At 46.4% G+C, this 19,579-nt stretch overlaps 1 protein-coding gene across 23 annotated transcripts in view; it reads left to right on the top strand.

Moving 5' to 3' along the window:
* Positions 1-19,579, top strand: part of clasp1a (cytoplasmic linker associated protein 1a) — a 50,153-nt gene that overhangs the window by 27,438 nt on the left and 3,136 nt on the right. For 2 of the 23 annotated variants that reach the window (XM_062565186.1, XM_062565187.1), the window contains 20 exons: positions 41-208; positions 553-599; positions 1,480-1,650; positions 2,962-3,069; positions 3,982-4,146; positions 5,890-5,994; positions 6,780-6,842; positions 7,500-7,603; positions 8,476-8,499; positions 9,448-9,692; positions 10,282-10,345; positions 10,689-10,852; positions 11,378-11,456; positions 11,555-11,698; positions 14,328-14,477; positions 14,638-14,744; positions 16,153-16,300; positions 17,104-17,350; positions 19,039-19,232; positions 19,340-19,468. In XM_062565186.1, coding sequence (XP_062421170.1) covers positions 41-208; positions 553-599; positions 1,480-1,650; positions 2,962-3,069; positions 3,982-4,146; positions 5,890-5,994; positions 6,780-6,842; positions 7,500-7,603; positions 8,476-8,499; positions 9,448-9,692; positions 10,282-10,345; positions 10,689-10,852; positions 11,378-11,456; positions 11,555-11,698; positions 14,328-14,477; positions 14,638-14,744; positions 16,153-16,300; positions 17,104-17,350; positions 19,039-19,232; positions 19,340-19,468 — 2,626 coding nt within the window. Of the gene's footprint in view, positions 1-40; positions 209-552; positions 600-1,479; positions 1,651-2,281; positions 2,306-2,961; positions 3,070-3,459; positions 3,487-3,981; positions 4,147-5,838; positions 5,995-6,779; positions 6,843-7,499; positions 7,604-8,475; positions 8,500-9,447; positions 9,693-10,281; positions 10,346-10,688; positions 10,853-11,377; positions 11,457-11,554; positions 11,699-14,327; positions 14,478-14,637; positions 14,745-15,720; positions 15,844-16,152; positions 16,301-17,103; positions 17,351-18,641; positions 18,699-19,038; positions 19,233-19,339; positions 19,469-19,579 lie in introns of all 23 variants that reach the window. The other 21 variants (XM_062565165.1, XM_062565166.1, XM_062565167.1 and 18 more) reach the window with 21 other exon arrangements.

Below are 19,579 nucleotides of genomic sequence, written 5' to 3'. Positions count from 1 at the left end.
TTGTATTGTGATAACGCGTATATCTTGTGCTCACGTGTAGGTGCTATTGGGGTTTCCATGGTCACTACAGCCGGGAGGCAGAGTATCTCTTCCAGGCGCTGGAGTCCACCTATCAGAAGGCCCTCCAGTCTCACCTGAAGGGCTCTGACAGCATTGTGTCTCTGCCCCAGTCGGACCGCTCGTCCTCGTCCTCCCAGGAGAGTCTGAAGTAAGGACCACAGGGCCCCCCTCCTGTCCTCACCCGTTCTCATTTCATCTTTACTGTCCTGCTTCAGTCGTGGAATGGGAGGAAACATCTCCCATCCTGCGCACCGATCAACTCGAAGACTTAATTTGACCTTAGTTTAAGGATAGGCTGAAGTTTATGTGATTTCGCCAAAAGTCATTAAATAGTGAATCTGTGTGTGTGAGGGAGTGTTCATAGGTAGCACAACCTTTTCTACATTTGACTTAAGTCATTTTATACTGATTGTTCCTATTCTCAGATCCCCTGACCTTTGGTGATGCTCGTTAGAATGGGATCTAGTCTAAAACATCTCTTGTATTTTTCAGCCGTCCGTTCTCTGTGAAGAGTGTCATCGGAGGAAGCATTACAAGGAGTAAGTACATTATTACCTCTCCTTTTCTGGGTTTGGGGTTTTTCTAAGGAGTGACCTGTAGACTGTATAAAGTTAGGCAATACATAAAAATCTGAAATTTGACTTCGGTTTCCACTTTGTTCTCTACATACATACAAATAGACAAAAAAAGAAATATGTATATATACACACACGTATATAGGTGAAGATAAACTGTACAACAACAACAGACAACAACTGAGGCGATAGGATGAACTTCCTGAGCTGGAGCAGGAGGTTCATCCTCTGCTGAGCCTTCTTCCTGATGGTGTTGATAATGGAGGCCCACGTTGGAGATTGTGGAGAAACCTGATGTTTTCCACATCAGACAGTGTTGTTGAGTATAGTGAGGGAGGGGGCAGTGATGGGGGTCTTCTCCTGAAGTCCGTTGTCATCTCCACAGTTTTCATGTGGTTCTGACCCCCTCTGAGGCGGTAGAGATATTGGTCCCCCGGGGCGGAGGTAGAGGCTGGCACAGTGAGGAGGAGCGTTTGGGTTCAAGTAACCCTGGGAGGATAGTGTTGAAGTCCACAAAAAACCCGTGCAAATGTCACTGTCGAGGTGTTAGATGCAGTAGGGGACACCACACGGCTCCAGTGATCAGTCGAAGACCAGCTTGAAGATGGGAGGGGCCAGATGGTCTGCACGGACTTCCAGACAGGACATGGACACGTCTATATTTAGACGCTATGTGCATGGTTTGTGCATGCACAATGATCGTAGCGTTACAAATGTAAAGGTGCAGAGGTGCTGAGCGTGGCCTTCAGGGTTCACACGTTCTACATAAGCTGTGTCCTCCTGCCCTTTGGTGGTTGAGGTAAATGTAAGTGACTCTTTACCTGTCATTTCTGTGCGGCTGCAGGTAAGCTGGTGAGCAGCAGGGCGTCGACCACGTCGGGTTCTCTCCAGCGCTCCCGCAGTGACATCGATGTGAACGCCGCCTCCAGCGCCAAGTCCCGTGTGTCCGCCGTCCCTGTCTCCTCGCCCTTCGGCTCTGCGGCTGCCCTCCCCCCAGGGTCCTACGCCTCATTAGGTAATAAAAGCACCGCACGGCGGTTTGATGTCTGTCAAGCAAAGAGGACACAGAATAAACTCTGCGGTGTTGCATCTGTGGAGATCTACTCATCCACAGTAGAGCTTAGTTAAAATCCTGTTTTAGAGGAGCACTCAAGCAGTTTTTGTCTTCCATCATCATGAAGTATTGGAACATTGCTCCTGTAGTCACTGGCTTTTACGAGCCTGACGGGTTATTAATGACTACTGAGCTCGTCATTAGTCTGTTCCGTCAGCAGGAACCATCTAAATCCTACGTTGGCAAACACGGTTTGACAAATTGATGTAATGAGGCTGCGCAATGTGAGCAAAACCACAGATGCAGTTTACGGACGTTTTCACAACATATTAAGCTGATGGGGGAAAAAACCTGACGCGTCAAACACGCTACAGCAGACTGGCGTCGCTCCAGTGTCATCGCTCCCCACTTATACAAGTGTACTGTCATCAATGAGTCCACATAGCCCAATAAAGGAGATTACTGATCACGATGATGATGATACCCCTTACTCCCCCACTTACTCCTGTTCCTGCTCCAATTGCAACTAATGTCTTCCTCTATACCTCTTCCTCCACTCGCTGCTGCACCGCCTTTCTTAAATGCCCAAAAGATGGCACTCCGGGTAAAAGTGATGGTAAGACTTGTGTATGAGTGTGTTTTTTTGTCAGCTGTTGCAGTCTTCATCATCTGTGCCCCCCCCCCCCCTCTTCCCTCTCCACCCTCTCCCCATGCAGTTATATGGCCGTCTGCATGGATTCCTCTTCTTACTGTCCTCTTAACTACTGTGTCCCTCCATGATAGAAATGTTCCTTAATCGAGGCCAGTGTACCGCAAAATACTATTACCATAACATGCTGTAACCACTTCCAACAGATAACAAATTTGGGGGAGCTGTTTCTATTAATTAATTAAGGAATTAATATTTAGCAGCGCACCTTGGTTAAATAAGTTAGTGGCAAAGAATCTTGACTGTTTTCTTGTTTCACCTGGATCAGAAAGTTCCACATTATTTTAAACGGTTTCTTTCAGGACATAAACGCACACTTGGAACTTTAAATATCCCTTCAGTGGTGTGTTCCTGCGAATCATGTGTTTGTTGGCACAGATCATCACCTCAGGTTCGTGTCCCTCCCGTGTGTTTTCAGTGGGGCTCCAGTCTCCTTCATTCTGTCTCCCCAGACCTTGTCTTCTCCTGCGTCTCCGTCCTGGATCGGGTTAAACACGTCTAAGTAACTCGAGCAGATTGAAACTCCCGCTGCTTCTCTGCTTCGTGCCTTGCTTGTTGTCCAGGTCGCGTTCGTACCAGGAGACAGAGCTCGGGCAGCGTGGGCGGAGCCAGTCCTTCAGTGGTGGACAGCAGGGGGCGGAGCCGAGCCAAAGTGGTCTCGCAGTCGCAGCGTATGTATATGCACCACACACGGCTCTCATAGGGTGAAATTGAATTGAAATCGTACACATTGAGTGTGCGTGTGCATACTGCGTACAAATGCATTGTCATCTGCCGCTATGATCTCAGCTTTGTGATCATACCAGATGTTTTGCTGTTTCTCCTGCGTGTGTGTGTATGTGTGTGTGTGATGTTTCTCATGTGCTGCAGCTCCCACTCACTCACAAAACGTTGTGTATTTGTGGGCCTACATGCATGCACAGTTCTGTCAGGAATCAGTACGCAGGCAACATGTTCACAGCCGTTCAGAGGGCATGCTGGGTAAACGTAATATACATGACCCCTTCTGTCTCATTTTGACTGTTCTCCACCCTGTCCTGCCTCTTGCTTGCATCACCCAGGATCCAGATCAGCCAATCCCATCAATGGTAAGGCCTCAGCTTCATCCAATCACAAGCGAGACGCCTCATCATCCGTTGGCACGCCGTCTCTATTCCTTTGGCATTTTTTCTTGTTTCACAACGTACAGTAGCAGCATCCTCCGCTCATCACGCTCACATCTTTTCTGATTGCTGTTTGGAGATGTGTGTGTGTTGTGTAGTCCTTTCTGTTCACCGTTAAAGTGGTGTTGTGTGTTCCCCGTAGTGACAACACAATTAGTAGGGAGGGGGGTTCATCCCCCCTCCTCTTAGGTGTTTCTGTATTTTCTTATTCAGACTTTATTTTTTCTCGTAAAGGCCTGTTTCCCACCAACTTCTGTGTTGTGAAAATTGTATTCATTCACCTTCAAATACTATATCTAAATCCACCAAATCCATGACACGGGTTTACACTCCACACTGAGATAAATACACCGCCCCCACCCCCAGTGTCACTCCCAAACCGTCTAACCACACACTTGCTTGGCTCCTCTCTCCTGGCAGCCGGCAGCCGCTCCAGCTCTCCGGGCAAGCTGCTCGGCCATGGCAGCTACGGCCGGATCCCTCGAGCCACGCTGTCGGCCTCCACCACGCCAGCGGAGAAGCGCACCAGGATCCCTCGCAGCCAGGGCTGTAGCCGCGAGACCAGCCCCAGCCGCCTGGGCCTCGGTATGGACACCACTCCTCAGCCGAGTCCTCTACTATATAATATAATTAGATGTTACATTACATTTCCTTCATATTCATATCAAATTAGCTATTGTTGTCCTGAAAGTGTCTCCAGCTGTTCCAGCTGAGAATAGGACACAATGTAGTTGTAATACCAGGACTATATTAAACCTTATGTAAGTGTGGTTTTAATAGGAGTACTGTGTGTCTGTGTCACAGTTTATTACATCCTTATAACAGGAGCTGAGCTTTAATTCTCTAAATTCCAAATAAATAAAAAAAGCCACACCTTTGCCAAACATGTTGTCACCTGCTCTCAGCCCAAAGGATGTACTCCGGTTAAAACATGTAGCCATGGGTGTGGGTGAAGTGAAATGCAACATTTCAGTATTCTTTTAAAACCACACCGTTGAAATGCAGGCACCACGTCAAGACTCACCCCTCACATGCTCCTCATCCCTGAAGCACACAGGCACGTGATAAGGGACGTGCACTCACACAAACCTGGACCTTCCTCTCTTTGAAACAGGGCAGCACTGATGGGCAGGCGCTGCGGATGTTCTGCTAGTCCTCCTCTTTTCATGGTGACACGAATGCACACACGTCGTCTCGGTCTGACGTGTGAGAGGTGTGGGCGCTGTAGTGGTCCCTATAGAAACATCTGGGCCCAGTTGCAGAGAACATGTTTATTTACTTGGTGCTGGGATGGAAACCACAGTTGGGTGTAACCCTGTGGAAGATGAATCGTTACAATTTGGTCAGGAGGGTGGAGGTGCAGTTGGGGTTGGATTGGTGTCTTCTTTAAGGAGAACATTCGCCACCTGTCACGTGGGAGTACACTGTGCTGACGCTAAATGTAGTTGATTGAAGCAATAAATTCCACAGCGCATGGTTTATTAATATTTCATATTCATTGAAAGTGTCGAGGTGAGCTGCAAAGACTGCCCATGCATTCCTCAGGTGGAGGCCTGGAGAAACGACAGTGTTTTAGGTGACTGCATTTACCCGTAGTGCCAAGAGGATAAGGCCTGTGGAGGTGGACCACAATGCATCCTGGTACATGTAGGCCCTGCAGGCACAGCTCCAGGATCAGCACAAGGCAACTTTCTGGGCCAATTTAGCAGCGGCTGCACGTCCACATAAGGAGGTGACTGGTCCCGCTTTCTTGGACCTGTATCTATTAAAAGGTTGTTTCAATAAGAGGAAATTGTGAGTGTTTCTGATTGGCTACAGATTGTTGTTTTTTGTTTTCAATTAGAGGAGGATGCCGTTCCTCTGTCACTTCTGAATTCTTACTTTCTTAACATCTAACTTGTGTCCAGACTATGTAACCTTTACTAGCTGTGTGCTGTTTGACAAACTCACTCACCCAGCATCCTGCCACTGCTTCTGTTACTGTGACTTCTCTTTTCGCTTCTTGTCCCCCCACTCCATGTTGGTCTCTATTTACATAACATGTCGGCAGGGTCGGGGCCCACTGCATGGCAACGGCAGTCAGGTGGCCGATTGTACATTATTTGACTTTGTTAAAGGTGATAGTCATGAAATTACAAAGCTCTAAGAATAGATGTAGCTTCATCCAGGGATTCTCCTTTCTGTCTCACTCTGTTCTGTTCCTCATTCCTGACTCTTTGGCCCACATTCCGTCCCGAATGCACACTGACATCCCCCCCTAACTTGTTGTCCTGACAGCCAGCCTGTGTGTTAAAGCTCTTCCTGCTGCTCTTCCCTACCGCACGCTAGCCCGGAGCCGCATTCCCCGCCCCAGCATGAGTCAGGGTTGCAGTCGCAACACCAGTCGCGAGAGCAGCCGCGACACCAGCCCCGCTCGGGGCTTCACTCCTCTGGGTGAGTACCGCCGAGCTACGGGCTCCCCCACCGGGGGTCTTTAACAGATGCTAACACAAGGGCCCCCCGCCCTCCTGTTGGGGGCGTTCTTCGTGGTGTCCTTCCATCCCTGCCTATCTTTCTCTCTCTGACGGCCTGTTTTAAGTGCATGTGGGGCCGTATAAGTGCAAAGAACGAAGAAATAACTGCAGTGAGTATTTTTTCCGCTGATGTTACTCTGCGAGCTACGGCCACTGCAGCAGCTGCTACTGTAGTTGGTGTGCTGTTGCATCCTGGGAAGTGATGTGCAGCCATTGCTGTATTATCAAGGAATCTATGAAGCAGGAGAGGGATGCATTTCAGTGCTGTAAGCTGCTCTTGTGTTGAGTGTGAGGGAGGGACGTTTGGTCATTTGTTTTAACTTTAATGCAACAACTTTGCATCGCTCCTATATGTTCCCTTTGGTACTTTGAACTGTGACCTACTATTTTGCCTCCTCTTTGTTTCTAGATTTCTTATTTGTCAAGTGTGAAATGAAATGTGGTTACAGGTTGTTAATAATGGCCCCCCCTACTAGACCGTACTGTATATCCAAATGTAGTGCTCAAAATCTACTTTTTATTACTAACCCATCAAGCAATAGACTGATCATCATACTTCCTAAATCCTGCCAGTGGTGTTGGTGTCGTCAGTGTGTAAATATTCCCCTCATCTTACCTTAGAGGTTGCTGTTACCTGAAGTGTGTGTGTGTGTGTGTCACTAACCCCGTGGTGCGGATGTTGCCCACTTCTCCTGTCGCCCGCAGCGTCCCGACGTCACTCCCGTTCAACCAGTGCTCTCTCCACAGCCGACCCCCACGGCCAGTCAGGTGACCTGTGCATGCTCAGATGGCCCAACCACCCCCCGCCCCCCACACTCCCTCCTTTTAGAGGCACAATACCAACGGTATCAGCATGCATATGTGGTTGCCTTAGGTGATGTGACCTCAGCAGGTGGCGTTCGTTGTTCCTTTTCTGTATTTGTTGAGCATTTCATTTAGTATTTAGCACACCGAACGGACACATCGTATTTGTTGAGCATGTAAAGGGAGCCGTTGGTTTCATCTGCTTGTCCCTTAATCACCACACCTTTTCATTTTAGCTGTCACTTCTGTGGAGCTTTGATCATAGCCTAGCTTCACCTGTGCCACATGCCAACATTTCAGCTTTGTCAATTGTGAATTTCTTTTTTTTCTCATTGCTGTGGTTTCCTTTCTTGGGTGCATTATTGGTGCTTTACATCCCTCATGTTCTAGGGAATCAGCATTGCTGCCATGTATGCCTGTTTTATCATGTCATCCTCTATTCCCTGGGGGATCTTTTAGCTCATTTATTTATGGTATACGGCTTCCAATTCATTTGTCTGTGATGAATAAGTAAGAAAACCATCAGTTGCTTTTTTTCCTATCAGGTAAGTTACAGTACGCCCAAGTCTTACCACTTACCTTCTTCTTTTACCCTTTTGTTCTATTCCCATTCCTGTCTAGATCGATACGGTTTAATCCACCAAGCAAGGATCTCGGCTTCAGTCAACGCCATGAGGGTCCTGAACACGGGCACAGAGGTGGAAGCAGCAGTTGCTGATGCTCTGGTAAGCTATTGTGGAATCTTTTCTTCCCGGAAATTAATATTTGAATTATTCTGTTGTTAATGAGTCGTATTATTTTTTTGAAACAAGCACTAGGTAAGACATTAATGCAAAGGTTTTATACAGGACTATAAACGTGATCTTGCCAGGTGTGTTTTTGTTAGCTGTTAGCAGCGAGCATCCTTAAAAAGCCACAAAGAAGAGCCTGAGAGGTAGTCAGCAGTTGGCTGTTGAACACTGAGCAAATGGTCTGACGCTTATGTATGAAGGCAAACGTACTCGACGGAACCACAGCGCTGGGTGGCAATACAAAGCGGCCGATGCCCACCAGCAAGAGACGAGCTATCTGCACATAACATTTTTCATATTTTGGGGAGTTTTTCCTGTGCCGATGTGAGGGTTTCGGGACAGAGGATGTTGCATGTGTACACACTGTAAAGCTCTCTGAGGCAAATTTGTAATTTGTGATTTTGTTCTATACAAAATAAAATGAATTGAATTGAATCAGGGAAAGGATGAAATGTCTCCGTCATTAAAGTGGTGATTTTTAGTAAGATCTAAAATAAATGATTTAAATGTATTTCTAAAAACTATAGTCGTGTAAAGCTTTGAATGACAATCATTCATGTACTTCACACACACTTATAGGCGAGGATATTGCATGGCTATGTATTTGGTATTATGAGTGTCTTAAAAAAGCAGAGAGGATTTTATTCACATTATATGTAATAGAATGTAAAATAGCATGAAAAGCCGCCATAGAGAATATTTGGTGAATTGTGTACTTGTGTCCCTTCAGAAGGACTGCACTGTTATTTTCTCCTTAAAGAACCCCTCACTCATCTTTCCCTCTTGGTTGTTTGTTGCCGTTTCAGCTATTAGGAGACTCCAGGAATAAGGTACTATTTTACACACCGTTTGTACATCCGTGCCACCGCCACTAGTCAACACTCCACCCTAAACCAGGTCTTATTTATTTTGTGATTTGATCGTATTCCCTTGAATGTGCATCCACAGCACTGTGCGTTTCTATTATTATTTACATTGTGGTATTATTATTATTAAACCTCATTGTTTTGGACGCTGTTCATATCATGATTTAATATGCTTTTCTGCATTATATTTGTTGTCAAGATTGTTTGCATTACCACAGCATTCAATTCTTTGATAATGTTTCTCTACATTAGTGCATGTGGCATTTAGTTCTAAAGTCTAAAAACAGTCCTTTAAGTATGGAACTGTCCTCTCTAATACCCAACACAGCCAAGGTTTCTGATCCCAATGCCGCTACAGCATGAAATATTCTATTTGATTATATCAGGCCCATTACATCTACAGCCACGCTATGTTCTAACAGATTGAGCCATTTCCCAAATATTAAAACAAAGGTTATCTATGTAACCACGGTTGTATGAATCCTAGATGACAGTAAGGATGAAATAGAACAAGAGTTAGTTCAATTATTTAGTGCATTTAAAGAGGAAAAATAATCAGAAAATATAGTATTCTAAAAGCAATTTCAGGTGATATTTAGTAAAATAAAATTGCATCAAATGAAATGTTGTTGCTAATCATTGACATATATTAAAATCCCCCTGGCCTTAAATAAATAGAAAGTAATGTCGGCCCTTGATCCAATCGACAGCGGCATTAGTAGTTTCCTGTCGGAGCCGTTGGTTAGGCACCTGGCACCATTCTTGTTAATAAAAACATGAATTTATATGGCAGGTTTTTTGCTTAATCCATACAAAAGTCTAATAACAGTAATGAAATACTATAAACCAAAATAACTGGTTAACATTTGGGGGCCCTACTGTGTTTCCTTCGTATCCTCCCCCCTCCAACAGCGAAAGCCACTGAGGCGGAGGTACGAGTCGCCCGGCATGTACTCTGACGACGATGCCAACAGCGACGCCTCCAGCGCCTGCTCAGAGCGCTCGTACGGCTCGAGGAACGGAGGCATCCCCCATTACCTGCGGCAGACGGAGGACGTGGCCGAGGTCCTCAACCACTGTGCCAGCTCCAACTGGTCCGAGAGGAAGGAGGGCCTGCTGGGCCTGCAGAACCTCTTCAAGAGCCAAAGAATATTGAGGTGGGAGGCATTTCCATCTCACTCGAGTGTGACCAAAGACTCTAAATGTGTGTCTTCTGCGTGGTGCAATACAACTACATAGGTAGCCTGGTACACGGGGGATTCTCTCAGCAGGTAGTAGTAGTGGCCAAGGTAAGAGACTGTACAAAATACAAAATAAAATGAATTGGACTGTCCGGCGTCACCTCCGTCCACCCGATCCCTGTGTGCTCAGGTGTTCGGGCTCCGCATCTCTGGTAATCGGCCCAGTGCCGTAGGCACCTATTGAGATAAAGACGCCAACGGCAAATATGGATCCGCCCAGCTCAGATGATTGACTGAAGCATGCTGTGCTACAGCCAATCAGATGGCACTAGAAAATGTGCATTCAGATGCAGAGAGGAGGGACATTCAACGGACTTATCTAGAAGCAGGCAGGCACACTATGATATTATTTAGAATGTCATAGCAGGGAAAATGTATGTATGTTAACACTGAGTGGAAGTGAAGCGTATGAACATAGCCGATGATGCACATGCAGAAGCTTTTGTATGATTGTGGCCAAGCTGCCCTACTTTACTTCCCTACGGGTGCCTTTTGTTCCTTGCAGCCGAGTGGAGCTGAAGAGACTTTGTGAGATCTTCACCAGGATGTTTGCAGATCCACACAGCAAGGTAGAGACGATGACCTGTACTAATCCAAGCATGACAACTCATTGTGACTTCAGTGTAAAGGCATGGCATCCCAAATACAGCAATACTTGATGGAGCTTTGACTTACTTGAACCTAATGCAGTGTCTCATGTTGCATGGTGTGCCCTGCTGTGGATTTAACAACAGAGAGTAAGTGTGTGTTTCTATCCATATTACTACATTAAGTAAGAAAACTAGCACTTTCATTTGAAAGTACCAGTCAACAGGTTGGACACATTTTCTCATCCAGTTCAATGAGAAAGTGTCCAAATGTTTGACTGGTACTGATCAAGTTGTGTAATACATGTTTGAAAACTGTCCTCAGGTGTTCAGCATGTTCCTGGAGACTCTGGTGGACTTTGTCACAGTACACAGGGAGGACCTTCAGGACTGGCTCTTCGTCCTGCTCACTCAGCTGCTGAAGAAGATGGGGGCTGATCTGCTGGGCTCCGTCCAGGCCAAAGTCCAGAAGGCTCTGGATATCACGAGGTCTGAAACGATGGTAGCAAGTAGGGGGGGGGGGGGGGGGCAGCAAAGATTAGTGGCTCTAGTGCGTTTTCAATGAATACGAGCTGACAGAGTTCTGTGTTTCTCTGTCTCTCTGTCTCTCTCTAAACTAATCATTTTACACTCTCACTACCAAATGTTATTTCTATGCAAATAAAAACTGTGATCATTTGTGGGGCGATGGTTGTGCATGGAGTAGCGTTGGGATTGGTTCGAATCCCGGCTGCCTCATGTGCCATCTCTGAGTGTCCTTGAGCAAGACAGCCAACCCCCAATTGCTCCCCAGGCAAAAATGTAATGCATGAGTTATAATGCAATGTAAGTCGCTTTGGATAAAAGCGTCAGCTAAATGACATGTAATGTAATGTCATTTGTGATTTGATTGGCGGAAATGGGATTGAGATCTGTTTGGAGTTGGTGGCCTCATCGTTGAGCAGTGCAGCTTGTTCCTTCGTGTTCCAGCATGAGACACACAGACAAAGTGAACTCCTCATCTCTCTCGCTCAGGGAGTCCTTCCCATTTGACCAACAGTTCAACATTCTGATGAGGTTCATCGTGGATCAGACTCAGACCCCCAACCTGAAGGTACAGTCGGAGAGCCTGATTGTGATCATCAGAGAGATGTCTCTTGATTGTTTGGTGTGGTTGATATAATGGCGCTGAATGTTCGTTTGCGTCTCCAGGTGAAGGTGGCCATCCTGAAGTACATTGAGTCCCTGGCTCGGCACATGGACCCGACGGACTTTGTGAACTCCAGCGAGACGCGCTTGGCTGTATCTCGCATCATCACCTGGACCACTGAACCCAAAAGCTCTGACGTCAGGAAGGTAGGCTGTGATTGGTTGGTCCTGTTATCCAGCACTGACAATGGAAATCCACAATAATACTTTTCTTTAATTGATTCATGTATTGTTATTATTTGAAGCACATGTTCATGTTTCTAACTTTATCCTTTTTAATCTTTGTCATCACAATTATCAACTGAGGACATGTGGGATCCACAATAGATGAAAAGACAATACATTGCAGTCACGTAATGTATTTTATAATGTCAGTCATCTTCTATAGCGCTCACCCTTGGAGGACCCTAGACTGGTAGCAGGGCGGACACAGACACACAACCATTCGCTCACTCAGTCACACACCTGCTGGCAATGTAGAGTCCCCATGAACCTAACCCCACAGCATGTGAACCACGCTGACTCCACACAGAAAGGCCGCCGGGTTACACAACGCAGTGTGACAGGCAAGGTGTTGATTGATTTATTAGCAGAGCAGATCGATCATCCAAAAGGACCAAACCGACTCCTTGGAGGAAACATGTGGCGCCTCGTAGTGTTTGTTTAGTGGCAGTTTTTCACTCATGGTCCCCGTGTCAGATGCGCGCCAGGCGTTCTCTCTTCCCCCGTCCCTTTGTCTCTCCACTGCTGTTCTTCCAAATACAATCCTTACCGGGTATTTAATCAGGGCACCGTGAATGTACGATGGAGGAGAGATCACTTGTTTCAGCACTCAACACACGCGCGATCCTTTTAGTTGGTTGTTTGTTGTTGTAATACTCGTCACATCCACAAGATGCTGAAGTGCACCGCTAACCATCTGACTGGTGAGATTTCTTTTCTCCATGCATTTCAGACACAGATCACAAGGTGCAAGTAATCAAACTCACCTGGAGAAACAAACAATAAGAATAAGAAACAAGCCATAAAAATGAATTAAACAATCCTGGTAAAACATAAAACATTTGACCGATTTCTTTTCGAGATGTTCTTAACTTGTAGAAACAATAGAGAAAGGATTAAGATGAGCCTTTCATCAGCTTTCTGCTAGGCTAGGTTGTCGTGAGAGATTGGTTCAGTGTTTGATTGCGATGGTGAAGGACCTGTGTCGTGCTGTAATGCCCCTTCTGCCTTGCCACTGTGCCCCAGACCCTTCATAACTGGGTGAGCGAGGAGCTAGCAGGCAGGTCCAGTACGGCGGCCTCACTGCCCACCGAGGGCAACCAGGAAGAAAGGTGTAAGCAGGTAGAGCCCTCCAACAGCCAATCACAACACCACACGCAGCACGCCACGCCCCGCCTGCCCGGTGCCTAACCAACGCCTCCGACAGCAAAGGCTCCGGCGTGGCATCTGTCACTCACCCCTCCCGTTTACGCTGCTGCTGTGTTGGCTGTAACAAGCTGAAAGCCTGTTGTGCCTTGCAGATTGATCACTCACCACGTACAATAAGACCGTGACGGGAAATGCTTGTTTCTTTGTCTGACTGGATGTCTTAACTTTGTTGCTCAACGTAGGAACAGGAATGTTGTTTCCACTGTGGGACTAACACATTTTGTTTTGTCCGACTCACCTTCACAAACTCTGTTCCAACTGCATGTTGTTAACATGTGATTCTTGTAGATGAGATGTTCCAAACATGGATTAAACTGATTCAGCTCAGGCTTATTATAATCTTAGATGATACTTTCAATAAACATTGTGCTCATTTACCTTTCCATTCATTAAAAATGAAAGTTAGCTATCATCTCAAATTCAAAGAGTTTATATTGGCCATTGGAGGACAGAAAAACGATTTAAGGAGCTGGCGGCAGAGGATAATATTTTAGCGAAGCAAAATCATTTTCAAGACTAGTCTTAAATTGGCATGATTTTAGTCACATAATGGGAAATTCACAGGATCGCAGCAGTGAAGGAACAGTGCACACAAGATACATGGTAAAAAAAAACAGAGCAGCAGTATAATGATAATGATAAAAATGAATAAAATAAAAAAATAAAAACAATTGCAAAGGCCACAGTAACTAAGTTTACTAAATAAATATATACGTGCCAAATTTGCTTTAATCAGGGGACTTTTTCTGTGGATTTTAATTCTTATTTTTTAACCTACACAGCCCTATTAAGCCATCACACAAACAACTCAAACTGTGCTGAGGGTTTGGCTCTGACATAAAAGTAGACACACACTTCTAAAAAGATTGCTATCCCTCAAATATCCAATTGTGTCAGAGAGTTAAACTTTCTGGTTCCCCAGTAACCACAGAAAACCAGAATTTTCTACAGCCCCCTTTGAGTTTGATCATCACTCACTTGCATGTTGTGACATTACGTCGGAATAGTTTCATACCTTCTAGCTTTCCTCTGAATGCAGCTTTGAACTTGCACCTTTTTAATTGTTTCCTTCCACAGGCTGATGCGACAAAACTTCCATGGTTTCATAGATGTTTTGTACCTGATTTTAAAACAAACCGCTGCATCGGATTGGTCTTTGCAAATGCTAAACATATGGAGTCTAGTCAAATATTATAACATGTTTCTAAACTGTCCTTTTATAAAATCCTTTTAAAATTATGTTAATATTATGTCAAGTGAAGAAATGGCTAATGGCTAAGCCACCTGTGGAACCAAAGAAAGCTGTGGTCCTCCACCCTAACCCGTCGTGTTCCACTGCCTGCAGGCGGCCCAGGTGGTGCTCATCTCTTTGTTTGAGCTCAACACCCCGGAGTTCACCATGCTGCTGGGAGCTCTGCCCAAAACCTTCCAGGATGGGGCCACCAAGCTGCTGCACAACCACCTGAAGAACTCCAGCAACACCAGCAGCGGCGTGGTAAGTCTGACGCGGCGTGCCGGAGCTGGTGCCATTCCACAGAGGCCCCCTCGGAGGAACACTGGTTGTGATCATGCTACGCGCTTGTGGACCAGTCGACCCATCAGACAGCTTAAGGTTTGCCACATTAAGATTTCCTCAGGGTTTCCTTGTCTTCCAGGGGTCTCCTGGCAACACCATGGGCCGGACGGCAACACGCCACGCCCCCAGCAGAACCAGCCCGCTCACCTCTCCGACAAACTGTTCCCATGGAGGACTGTCTCCAAGGTAGCAATTCAGACATCCGTAACTAACACCCCCAACCTAATTAGACTTTACTCCCACTCCTGAATGTCAGAGTCTGTACAGCGGTGATTGGCACCAAGGTCCCGCCCACACAGCAAACTAGTCAATCATGAGGCAAACCCAGCCTCTGCTGCATTTCTGCTACCGGGGTAGCAACAACTAACCATTACATCTTTATACACACATGTGAGATCAAATTGTTGCATGTTCTGTTACACAGAGACGTATCTAATGACTTCTTAGTTTGGCCCCCGTCCATCCGCTGACATGCAGAGGGCAGGAACCATGAGATAAAGTCATAGTATGGTCCATCTTTGTATACAGCCTGTGGTCACCGTGTGGGTACTGCTGCCGCCCTGATCTCTCATTGGTTGAGCTTAGCGGAGGCTCTGTAGGGGCATGCTACTGTGTGATTGGCTCAGAGAGGTCCAAGCCAGACCATGCCCCCCTCGCACAGATCAAACCCAACGTGCCAACCACCTCCTATCCTCTCGGCTGCTGATACACGATTGTTGCTATAAAACATCTGATAAGTAGGCTCTTTGATGTTTGGCTTTATATGCTTGTTAAGATAAAAACACTTCTCCTTTGCCATAACAATGTGGCCAGTGAGTGATAGTAACAGTGGCTCTTTGTCTCAATCGCATGACGAGTCCTTTAACCTGGGAACCAGATTATGCAACCAATCTCCGCGTTAACTCTAAAAGCGGCCCCTCACCTCGGACTTTTTCTTTTCTTTCAACTATGTGAAGCTGACTTTGTGGGATTCTGCTGCTTTCCAGTTCTCTCCTTTTAACAGAATAACCTCAAAGCTCAGACTAGTTTCTTTTTGTCTCTTCTCTTCCTGCACACTTGTTCCTTCCCTTTCCCATCCTCCCTTCTCTTGTCTCCACTCGTTCCGTCTGCTTCGCCTCTCTCTCTCTGTCTGCCTTCCCTCCCGGCTGCGCTGTGGCAACAGTCGGTTATGGGTTTGGGGTGTTGACGGACTCTCAAAGCATCCCCCTGCCCCTCCTCCTCCTCCGCCCCACTCCACCCCTGCTGCCCCCTCCCTAAGGGTCCTACGCAGAGCATATTCACCCAGGTAACGAGGGGCTGAACGACAGAGGCGCTTATTGGCTCAGGGAACCCCCGTCCTTTTCCTCTATCCAAAGTTCCTTCTCTCACTTTTCTAATGACAATTACTCACTCAATGCTTATTTTCTAATCCAATGAAAATATAATCAATTACACTTTGCTTCTGGGATGTTAATGCAGTGATGTTCCAACAACAAACAATAAAACAAAGGTCTATTAACACTTCAAGAAACGCACTTTGGATCTTTATCAAATGTACATTTCATATAAATCCTGTGCGTGTGTGTGTGTGTGTGTGTGTGTGTTTGTCCGGTAGCATGACAGAGTACGACACAGAGAACATGAACTCTGAGGAGATCTACAGCTCTCTGCGCGGCGTCACCGAGGCCATCCAGAGCTTCAGCTACCGCAGCCAGGAGGACCTGAACGAGCCGAGCCGCCAGGAGGGCAGGAGGGACGACGCCGTGAGTCTCAATGTGCACCCAGAGAGCGTCCTGCTCCCATTGAAGCCTATTTCAATATCATGCCAATTCAATGCTAACGTGTTGTAGGTTTATCTGGGGCTTCTTCAAGGTCACCAATCTCTTCCTTTTTTCATTTTGTTAACAGAAACTATGACTGATCATCATCAGTCATAGTTTCTGTCAACACATAAAGCACAAACCAGGATGTTGTTGACGAAAGTAGAGGACAAATAGAAAATAGAAAACTAACATAACAAAATGTCATTGACCAATAGAGATATTCATATTATTTTCAATGCAGCTATTCCTTCTCCTGTAGGCCACATGTAAGCTCGGTTTCCTGCTATGTCAGCTTCACATGCTGTGCTTTGAGGCAGCACCCATTGAGTGGAAGAATGAAGAATGCTTTATTGTCTGCATTTAACTCATCCCACTCAGTGGGAGCAGTGTGCTGCCGTAAAGGCGCTGAGCGCTAAGTAAGTAAGTCAACAATGACGACAGGAGGCGCATATACTCATATCCAACTTAAAGCCTTAAAAAGACAAGGACATTTGACACAGGTCCCATAAGAAACGTAGCTGGCAAAATGAAGACACAACTTTCCACAAATTGGTATTATATGTATACCAATGGCGAACACAGGGAAAGGTATGCCTTTGATTAGTCTAACTGAGACTGCCGAAGCTTCCACATCTTTGCTGCAGTTAGTACAGACAGTGATGTAATGGCCCATGAGGTGATTGTGAAAGCTGCAGGTGATCCCAAAGTCAACCAATGGCCCAAATCCTTCTTCTGTCCCACAGGTAGGCAGAGAGGGCGTGGCCTCCTCCATGGGCTCCGACGCCCGCCTCGGCCTCGACGTTGTGGAAGGGGGCCGCACCGCCTTGGACAACAAGACCTCCCTGCTTAACACGCCGTCGGCCCGCTCCTTCTCGGGGCCGCGGGGAAGGGAGTTCGCTCCCTATGGCCACGGAGACACCATCTGCTCGTACGGCAAGAGCGCCCTGAAGGAGGCGGTGTTTGATGACGACGTGGAGCAGTTCAGAGACGGTGAGTTCATGTCAGCACGAAGCAGCAGAACTGCACAGTACACATGCATGCATACTTACTGTACTGTACAAATTAGGGCCGGGACTTTAGCGCGTTAATTACGATTAATTAATTACAATGTGAATTAAGATTAATTAATTACACAAAAATAACACATTAAACATTTTTTACGCCTTTTTACACTTATTTTTTGCACCGCGGAACGTTTCTCACTGGATGAGTTTCGGAGGACCGATTATACAGGAGCACCAACTAGCGTTCATGACTTCAGACAACAACAAACCACAGTGAACATGAAGCTGACGAGACCGTGTCGGTTGGCCCCATGAATGGGAAATCTTATTATAATAAACACACGGATGGAAGCGTCGATAAGAGCGTGGTTGCGTGCAAGCTGTGCAACAAGGAATTCACATCGAGCCTCAAGTATCACCTCAACGCAAAACAATTAGCAGCTAGCGTGGACGTTAGCCCGACTCCGAGTACAAGGACCCACACCCAACCCACTGCACCAGATGACTGATTTAAGGACCAGGGTAACTAAGTCCACGTCTGAAAAAATAACCAATGTTCTGAATGTACTTGAAAGTATTGGTCTACTTAAAAAAACCTAGTTTACAGAAGGTCTACTTACCTATAGGCTACCTGAATTTCTGAAAGTACTATATTTCTAAATATGCTATTTCTACACTTTCTGTCTGCTGGAATTGGTTGAACAAAAATAAAAATCCATGTGAAAAAAATTACTTCTCACTGTTCTCAGGTCAAATATTTATGCAATTAAAATACGATTAATTAGATTAATATTTTTAATCGAGTCCCGGGCACACAAATACAAATACATACAGTACTTTAGAGCTTCCTACTGTATTGTGCATATACAAGCATACATACTTTTCTGGACACAAACACAAAATATATATTTTATATCTGGGACCATAGAGGTGAACGGATGAAGGAGTCGGGTGCAACAAAGTGCTAGAAGCAACAGCCGACAGCTGTGACCCCCCTTCCTCTATCATCCTGCCAACCTGTCTGTCGTCCGTCACCCCAGTCTCCCTCCCTCCCTCTCTCTCTCCCTCCAGCTCAGTGTGGTGTGTCATGTCTGACAAAGTGACGCAGAGACCCAACACAGGACATACATGTGGCATTCATGATTATTATGTCAGCTTTGGCTCGTCGTCTGTATCAGCTGTGGTTGTCGTCATCACATCCTTTGCTCTGCACCTAACCCCCCCTCTGTCCTTCACCTCCACCCTCATCCCTCCTACACCCTCCTCTTCTTCTCCAGGGCGACGTCAGGAAAGTGGTGAAAACAAGATGACGATCCCCAAGGTCTTTGCTCCCGGTAAACATGACAGACTATGACTGATTTACTGACCGTATCCCCGTTCCATTCCTCTTTTTGTGTGTGTGTGTGTGTGTGTGTGTGCTCTCAGTGCTGCACTTGCTGCTCTTACTCTTAGGCTTTGGCCTCCTCTGTGACAGACTGAATGTTTGGAAAAATACAGCAGCCCAACACACAGCACTCAGACTATGGCAGTAATGAATAACATGTGCTCAACAGTACTTGATATCACAGCCACCAGTACCTTTTATCCAGAACATGGACAACCATGTTCACAATGAAATGTGAAGCCGTCTTCCATGTATTATATAATGTGTCCCTCTCATCCCATCTTGGGTAGCAATCGGTCACGACCGCTCGGACCTGGTGGCCGACCTGCTCAAGGAACTGTCCAATCACAACGAGCGATCCGAGGAGCGGAAAGGCGCCCTGGTGGAGCTGCTGAAGATCACACGGGAGGACAGCCTAGCTGTGTGGGACGAACACTTCAAAACCATCCTCCTGCTCCTGCTGGAGACGCTCGGGGACAAAGACGTACGGTGTTTCGTGGCTCTGTGCTTCCTTAGAGTTTTGCTGGTTATCATTGGTTAATCGGTGAGAACACACTCGGAAGTGACTGGCCATGGCCCTGTGTCCCCCAGCACACCGTCCGAGCGCTGGCCCTGCGTCTGCTGAAGGAAATCCTGAGGAACCAGCCAGCCCGCTTCAAAAACTATGCTGAGTTAACCATCATGAAGACCCTGGAGGCTCACAAAGACTCTCACAAAGAGGTACCCGGCACCATCAAATGGGAAAACACCACAATGCACTTCTTCCAATTGGGGCATCTGAGCAAGCTGAAAAAGACATTTATTTATGTGTATTCATACATCCAGCAGATT

Source organism: Pungitius pungitius, chromosome 10 (assembly GCF_949316345.1).
Source record: "Pungitius pungitius chromosome 10, fPunPun2.1, whole genome shotgun sequence".
In the NCBI taxonomy this organism is placed as follows: Eukaryota; Metazoa; Chordata; class Actinopteri; order Perciformes; family Gasterosteidae; genus Pungitius; species Pungitius pungitius.
Note: the sequence above shows the minus strand (reverse complement) of the source record. Positions and strands in the feature narration are given on the sequence as shown.